Genomic DNA, 8,308 nt, shown 5'->3' with positions numbered 1-8,308 from the left:
CAAGTAATTTAGTATATGATATGTTAATATGTGGTTCTAATAAATTAGTTAGAGATACAATGTAGCACTAAGGAAACCGAATAAACAATGACTAGTGTAAACTTGTTATAAAATGCTCATAAACTCGAACAATCAAACACAAAAAGAAAAAAAAAAAACAAGTATTCTTTAGAGTTGTTGATTGTTTAGAGATTATTCCTCTCTTTTTGGTGCAAATTTTTGTTGTTGGATCTTTCTATTTTTGGTTGTTAGGAGGATCTTTGCATTCGACAGTTTTTGTAGCTTCTTCGGTTCTCTTATTTAATCATCCTTATTGGTATTTTAGTGTGCATAATCAAATAAGCATTCCTAATAACTGTTTAACTCTATTAGTGAAAGTTCTTTTTATCGAGTTCTTTGTCCCTAAATATAGATGCGAATGTACCAAACTGGGCTACCAATGTCTAGGGGCGTTTGGGACACAAATTATCCTAAAATTATAATAATCACTTTTTGGTACTCTAAATACTATTTAAAGGTATATTTGGTGCTAAAACTAGAGTGGACTATAATAGTCAACTTCTTGTTTTGGACAATGTTTAGTTTTAGTTGGACATTAGAATTAGAATTTAAAATAATCCACGTACTCTTACTATTCCTCAACCCTAGAGGTATTTATTTCAAGAGTTGGGAAGTTTGTCGACCAACTTCTGAAAACCACCTCAAATGATTGTCATCAGTTAATCTTCGACCAAAACCTTTAAAGATGACAACTAACCTCCGGTCACCATCGATTAAACTTGAAAATTTTTAATAAAAATATTTTGTATATATAACAAACCAAAGAAACTTGTATATATCAATACTTTCTTAAAAAAGTTTTAAAGCACATTTATTTTTTTGTTTTTAAGAAGTTTTCATCAATAATGTTTAAATAAAAACGAATCCTTTAAAAACTATTTTATAATTCCAAATACATTCTTAATTTAATTATTATAATATTTTTCAAAAATACACTTTCTTGTTCTCTTTTTTTTTCTTTCTAAGTTATTTTTTAATTTATTATTAGGTATTTTTTTCAAAAATGGAAAAGAACTGACAAACTATTTGCACTCTATAGAACAGAACCACTAAAAGACAAAATTCATTACACTTGATTTTTCTATGAAGTGTAAATATTTTGTCAAATGTTTTATTTTTGATAATTTTCCTTATTATTTATTATTTATTAGGTTCTCTTTAAAACTATCGCTTTTCCCTTCTTTGTTTAAAATTAATAATTCCTTCCCTCTAGAGGATAATGCTAATATCTATATCAAATAAACTTCACGTACATGTTTCTTTTTGTACTAATATATATAAATTTCTAGTTTAGTTTAATAACATTTTTCATTTTTTTCGTTGATCAATTTAACTAGCTTGAAAATCTAGAATTATCTTTTAAACTTAAAATTACAATGTTGGAAAAAAACTTAACAACCAAATAAAATTTAAAAAAATTATGAATTATTTTATTCCTCAAATATAGTTTGATAAAAGAAAATTACCATTTTCCTGAATTCAATATTAAAATACTAGTTTATTTCAATTCGGAGTTAGCATATTATGATTAAAAATAATCATGATCTTTTCCAAAATAGTATTTCATGTACCTAAATAGATATATGATAAAAAATGCAATAGTGCAAAGAGAAAAAAATAGACATGATCAAAGATAACCAATATAATTTGGACTATAATAATTTTTATCGGAAACATAAACTATAATAACACACGGTTAAAACCCACAAACTATACTAACAACATACTATAATAACTCACTCTACACTGCAAATCCTCTCTAAAAGTCATTAAATAAGCTAAAGTCAACATCATTTCAAAACTTTCATTTCAACATTTACTATATTTTTTACCGTTTTACATTTATTGTTATTTTCATTATTTGGTGCAACATTTTCTAATTTTTTCTTAAACTCTTCAAACACATAATATTATAACTCATGCTATAATAACCTAACTAATTAACTGCAACTATAAAACCAACTTTTTGCCTCGAAATAGACACTTTTAGGGTATGTTTGGGGTGGGGTTTTAGGAGGATAAAGATTAGGAAATTGGGCCAAACACGATTTGGCCCAAGGATTATGATAAAGATATCTTAATCCCTAAATAACCATATCTTATTCTATTTTTACTTTCTTACAAATCTACATTACCCTACCCAAATAATCCAATCAAAAATTTATTTTGTTTTTTAAATTACTACGATCATAACTCTTCCCCAAACACATATTATCATAACACTACTATCATAATCTCTCCTCCAAACACATACTATCATAACACTATCTTTCATATTTTTTCTCTCAAACACATATTATCATAACACTACCAATAATAATATTTCTCTCAAACACATATTATCATAACACTAGGATTATTATAATCCTATGATTATTATAATCTTTTTCCTCTATTACTCTTTCCTTCCCCCAAACACACCTTATTTTTAAAGAACCGATCAATTTTTTCCTAACCAACATAAAAATGTAAAGAAAATTAGAGGTGAAAAAAAAATGCATTTTTAAAAAACAAAACACACCCCCAAATAGTTAGCAATTAGCTTTACAAAGAAATGTGTTCAAACAACTAGAAACAAATTTCAAAAGAGAGACAAAAAAAAAAAAAGTTTGAATGAGGGAAGAGCTTATAAGAAAGAAACAATCGAGCCCTGAGCTTTGGAGTTTCCATACATACAGTGCAATTCTTCAACGAACCCCTGTTTCTGAGGCACATTATCGGATTAAGAGGGCTAAAAACTCTCAATTATTGTGTTCGCGGAGCCGCACAGTGACCTATCAATCTAACTTTGTAGCATTGATAATGGAGTTGAAGTTTGTGGCTCAATGGCTTTCTGGGACGGAGCTCCATGTCTGGAAGAAGGTGGGTTTAATCAGTTTCTCTATCTTTTACCTACTTTACCTATGCAAATTTGGAAGAAACATTTTTACAAACACTTGGTGGTATTATCTATTACTTCTTATTTACTGTTCAAATGCTCTTAATCTATATCTTTAATTGATGTAAGCAACAAGATTGAGTCTGATATGGGGAATATTGGGTGGTGGTTACAGCTAAAAGGGAAGATCTAGGATGAGAAAATGAGACTTTTTTTTTTTGTAAAATAACACCATGTTGGTTTTGTTTATGGTGATCAAATCCTGGAGGTTTAGATACTGTGGTATTTAACATAGATATTGAGGAATATTTTTTCCTGGGTTTGGTGTGAAAACTATTGGAAAGAAATATCTGATGTTCTTTTTGGCCCTTTAATGATCTAGAGAAAGATTGGTTTTCCATTGGTGATTTAGTGTTACAGATACCTTGGAACTTTACAGAGAAACAAACCCTTTTAATTGAAAAAAAAAAAAAAAGAAGTATATATGAAGAAAGCGCCTTCTGTTTACGCAAAATCTCCTTAAAATAAGCCATTATTCTGCCTCGTGCTTCTTCTTTTTTTGGTTTGAAAATGGAGGCTTAAGATGAGTTATTAATCTTACGAAGGGTAAGAGGAGAGTGGGGGAAGCATCCTGTAAGTTTCACACGAGATCTAAAATATGGGGTTGACAAATGATAGGGAGTTGTGGTCTTTAGACAGAACACTAAACCCTTATTTTATTCAATCTCTAACTACCTGTAAACCATATTTTAGAATTCAATTCTCTATTAAATAATAGGTCCAGAGAGAGAGAGAGGAGAAAGAGGACAAGAATTAAATTAGTATCTTAACTAGTTGTAATGTCCAATAAGCCTATATAAGATGATAAGATCTCACTCAGATGTTACTCAAAGGGAGATACATGCCAGCATTTTCTTCTGCTTTCTGATTATTCTCTTCCCCACATCTAAGCACTACTTACCCTCTTCTCATTCTGACAGTATTTCCATTTCAGTGTACACGAATTATATATATTTCCTTCTTTGGAACTTCTCTGTTCCTATTTATAACCAAAATGTGGCTTCTTTTGATTGGAGCTATTGTTGTTTTAAGTTTTACACACTGGGTTTATAGTTGGAGAAATCCCAAATGTAATGGAAAACTTCCACCAGGTTCAATGGGTTTGCCCTTGCTTGGTGAAACCCTGCAGTTCTTTGCTCCCAATACCTCCTCTGATATTCCTCCTTTCATTAGAAAAAGAATGGATAGGTACTTACGGAGAGTTTGTTATGTTCCTTCACGTTTCTTTTCTTTTTCTTCTCAGTTTTGATGGAAAGCACTTATTGTTTCAGGTATGGACCTATATTCAGAACAAGTTTGGTGGGAAGACCATTGATTGTCTCAACAGACCCCGACTTAAATTACTTTATCTTTCAACAAGAGGGGCAATTGTTCCAGAGCTGGTATCCTGATACCTTCACAGAGATATTTGGAAGACAAAATGTCGGTTCCTTGCACGGATTCATGTATAAATATCTAAAGAATATGGTTCTTCATCTTTTTGGCCCTGAAAGTCTGAAAAAGATGATACCTGAAGTTGAGGCTGTAGCAACCAGAAGATTGAAACAATGGTCATCGCATAACCCAGTTGAATTGAAGGATAAGACTGCAAGTGTAATTACATACTAAGACATTCTTGTGAACTATGGGATATTTAGATAATCTGTTCATTTTCCATATCTGATATTTATGTTTTTTGTCAATACAGATGATTTTTGATCTGACTGCAAAGAAGCTGATTAGTTATGATTCAGAAAGTTCTTCCGAGAATTTGAGAGACAACTTCGTTGCATTCATACAGGGTTTAATCTCCTTCCCTCTAAATGTTCCCGGAACTGCTTATAACAAATGCTTACAGGTAATTCAAATTTGTTGCAGTAATTCTAATTATGTGCACTTCCTCTAATTCATTTATGCCATAGGAATTTCGGTGCTAGCTTCAATAGCCAAAAATTTAATTTGAACCTGCAAGACGAACTTTGGAGTTCTGTTTTAAACTCGTTTGAAAACGTTTCTGTTCTTGATTCAAAATTAAGTTTGTTGACTTATTATGTTTTTGTTTCATACTATATTTTTGAAATAAGGATAGCTTCAATAGCCAAAATTTAATTTAAAACTGCAAGATGAACTTGGGAGTTCTTTTTAGACTCTGTTCAAAAGCGATTCTGTTTTCAATTCAAAATTAAGCTTGTTTAGTTATAATTTCTTTGTTTCGTAATATATTTCCGATATGTAAAATTTGGTATCGAAAGCATAATTTTAAAAATGACCTTTTTTCTTCCCTGGAATATGGCTATTTTAATGAACATGTAGTTTACATTATACCTAATTGTTTGTTTAGAAGCTTATTTTCTTAAAAACAGAATTGATATCTAATTATTAATTTTAATAAATCTTTCTGTTATCTTTGAAAATGTCGTTGCTTTTTTATAATATATTATATGTTTATTTATTTATTTGTATTTTTTTTCTAATATTTGTTGTGTTTTGATATCAATATCGCTTCAATTTGTTTCCTCCAAACCTGCTACTAACATAAAACTTTGACAGGTTACGACTGAAAATGATCTGTTTTTGAACTAATCCTCTTTTAAAATTGGTCTTTTACTCGGAAATGACTTAACAGGGCAGGAAAAAAGCAATGAGGATGCTGAAGAACATGTTACAAGAAAGGCGAGCAAATCCAAGGAAACAACGAATAGATTTTTTCGATTTTGTTCTCGAAGAACTGGAGAAGGACGGAACTCTTCTTACTGAGGAAATTGCTTTGGACCTCATGTTCGTACTACTTTTTGCAAGCTTTGAAACTACATCACTTGCTATTACGGCAGCCATCAAATTTCTACTCAACAATCCTCATGTGCTTGAGGAATTGACGGTCCGTTCAATACTCTGTTCGTTTTTTCTTGTTTTGTTTCTATTTTCATAGTAAAATCTACTTGCTTTCCAGAACCTTGTTAAAATCCGCCCTGCTCTGACTAGTATCTGCATCTTTCTCAGGCTGAACATGAGGGAATATTGAAGAGAAGGGAAATTTCAGATTCTGGGCTTACATGGGGGGAATACAAATCCATGACATTCACATTTCAGGTTACTTGAATTATTCATATGTTCACTATATATCTCTTTTATACCCCTACGTTTTTCACAAACAAAACCTCTTCAAATTTCAGTTTATCAATGAAACTGTGAGACTGGCAAATATAGTTCCAGGAATTTTTCGAAAAGCACTGAAAGATATCCAGTTTAAAGGTATGTAGTAGTACTTGAGCTGTTAGATTTTTTCTATAAAAGACCTTCCCACATGCTGACTAAGGGGGTGTTTGATTTAACTTTTCAAGTGTTTCATTTTGAAAATAAGTCATTTTGAAAGAAAAAATGTTATAGTGTTTGGAATCACTCAAAATAACTTTGAATCATTTTCAAATTTATTTTTAAACATTATTTATCAAAAGAGTTTAAATAAAAAAGTTCTCCCTTTTTTTAAAAAAAATCACTTTTCCTTCTATTCAATCCAAGTAGGCCCTAAAAATATATGCACTTTTGTTGGAGCAGGATATACCATTCCATCCGGTTGGGCTGTTATGGTCTGCCCTCCGGCCGTGCACTTAAATCCAGAAAAGTACGTTGATCCCCTTGCTTTTAACCCATGGCGATGGGAGGTATGCCGAGGCCACACCTTTAGTTCTGTTTTTTTTGTTGTCTGAACTACTTACTCTTGCGAGTACTTGTAGTACATTTAATATTTGGGATCACAATATTGAAACTTTTTCTTTCTTTTGCCAGAAATCTGAATTGAACGGAGCCTCTAAACATTTCATGGCTTTTGGTGGTGGCATGAGGTTCTGTGTTGGTACAGATTTTACCAAAGTGCAAATGGCTGTGTTTCTCCACTGCCTGGTTACGAAGTACAGGTAAGTGCCAAGAGAGAGGGTGAGGAAGCGAAGATTTTTCACAAGGACGAACATTTTATATATCAAAATCTTAGTTTTCGTAATACAATTTTTGAACCCTTCGTTGACATCCAATAAAATTGGAAGGATATACTAAACACAATGCTTTGAATCCAAGATAAACCAGAGGCAGCTACTTTTCTCCCTCGTCGAGGCAGAGAACTAATGTTTGTACATTTTGGATTGTCAGGTTCAAAGCAATTAAAGGAGGCAACATCGTTCGAACTCCCGGTTTACAGTTTCCGGACGGCTTCCATGTTCAGATAATGGAGAAATGATGAAAAAGCCTTCAAAAGGAAGATAAACAGAAAGTAGCAAGTCATTTCAATGCGTGGATTGAGCGTCATTCTTTTGAGAGTTTCATGGCTATATATATAATTTAGACCTATCTTTTAGATCCAAACAAAGGAAAACTGTCTAGTAAAGATGTCGAAACCGAAGAAGCTGCGAAATGTGGTGGTTGCACAAACAAAATACAAGTCTAATCTTCACAAAGCATCAATCATAGTCTTATAATTTTTTTTTTGTTGTCCTGTCCTTGATAGTACAGTCATAGAAGGGGGGGAAAGAAAATGAAACCCATCCATAACTACAAGCTTCCTATTGTATCCTTTCTTATAATGTGAAATCTTCTTCCATTTTGTGTTATGATGAAGGTTTGTTTTTGGTGTTGAAACACCCCTAATACAAAATGTCAATTTTGTGTGGCCCTTCTACATCTCATCGTTTCCAAAATTTATTAATTGAGCTAACAAAAGTTTATTACCGATAGATTTTGTTATATTTTATACTCAATAATTATGAGTTTGAGTTTGTTTTAAAAGTGTAATGTAACTTTTCTTCCTCTTTTTAATCTTTCAACTACTGCCTATAGTTTAAAATGGTTTTTGTCGTTATGCTGACAGCTCCCACTAAAATCCTAAAAATATTTCTAAAATATCTACATAATACTGATGCACAAAGATTATGACCAACAGTGGTCACTTTGGTCAAAAACTCTGTACTTTTTATATTTGGCAATTGTTTTGCCAAATTGGTTAGAGATGTCTTCAATCCAATCCCAACACTTATTCAAAATAATCTTTTTGGGTTAATTGTACAATCGGCATAAAATAATTAAGGTTAATAATATGCTCCTCTCTTGATCTCACCATCAAAGTCCAACTAATCCATTCATCAAAGTCCAACTAATCCATTGTTCTTGTTTGAAATAATTAAGGTTAGTAATATGCTCGTCTCCTGATCTCACCATCAAACTCCAACTAACCCATTGTTGTTTTAATAAACACATAGTCATCTTGGTCTAACTTTTCGTTCTTGTTGTTCGTATTTTTTCTTTTAGTTTCCGCTATCATGTGAATCAATGTTTGCATGCTTT

General features: G+C 31.6%; 1 protein-coding gene across 3 annotated transcripts; it reads left to right on the top strand.

The window, feature by feature from the left end:
- The first annotated feature begins 2,626 nt into the window (after positions 1–2,626).
- On the top strand, positions 2,627–7,640 carry LOC103490974 (cytochrome P450 87A3). 3 transcript variants are annotated; one of them, XM_051086506.1, is made up of 10 exons: positions 2,627–2,922; positions 4,090–4,186; positions 4,270–4,591; positions 4,686–4,835; positions 5,604–5,855; positions 5,978–6,067; positions 6,151–6,229; positions 6,533–6,639; positions 6,764–6,891; positions 7,121–7,640. In XM_051086506.1, the coding sequence occupies exons 1-10, from the start codon at positions 2,886–2,888 to the stop codon at positions 7,206–7,208; spliced, it is 1,350 nt and encodes a 449-aa protein (XP_050942463.1). In that variant the 5' UTR covers positions 2,627–2,885; the 3' UTR covers positions 7,209–7,640. The 3 variants fall into 3 exon arrangements, with proteins under 3 accessions (XP_050942463.1, XP_008448965.1, XP_008448963.1); XM_008450743.3 differs by lacking the exon at positions 4,090–4,186 and having other exon boundaries at positions 2,628–2,922; XM_008450741.3 differs by lacking the exon at positions 2,627–2,922 and having other exon boundaries at positions 3,155–4,186.
- Positions 7,641–8,308: the final 668 nt, after the last annotated feature.

The sequence above is a fragment of the Cucumis melo genome, chromosome 6 (genome assembly GCF_025177605.1).
Source record: "Cucumis melo cultivar AY chromosome 6, USDA_Cmelo_AY_1.0, whole genome shotgun sequence".
Taxonomy (NCBI): domain Eukaryota; kingdom Viridiplantae; phylum Streptophyta; class Magnoliopsida; order Cucurbitales; family Cucurbitaceae; genus Cucumis; species Cucumis melo.
This window is presented reverse-complemented; position numbering and strand designations above follow the sequence as displayed.

What these genes read in the sequence shown, in the direction of transcription:
- LOC103490974 (XM_008450741.3), top strand. Translation starts at nt 3,993, where the DNA reads ATGTGGCTTCTTTTGATTGGAGCTATTGTTGTTTTAAGTTTTACACAC. An exon ending in CCATGACATTCACATTTCAG is followed by an intron (nt 6,068 to 6,150) that starts GTTACTTGAATT and finishes TTCAAATTTCAG; the next exon opens with TTTATCAATGAAACTGTGAG. An exon ending in TGCCTGGTTACGAAGTACAG is followed by an intron (nt 6,892 to 7,120) that starts GTAAGTGCCAAG and finishes TTGGATTGTCAG; the next exon opens with GTTCAAAGCAATTAAAGGAG.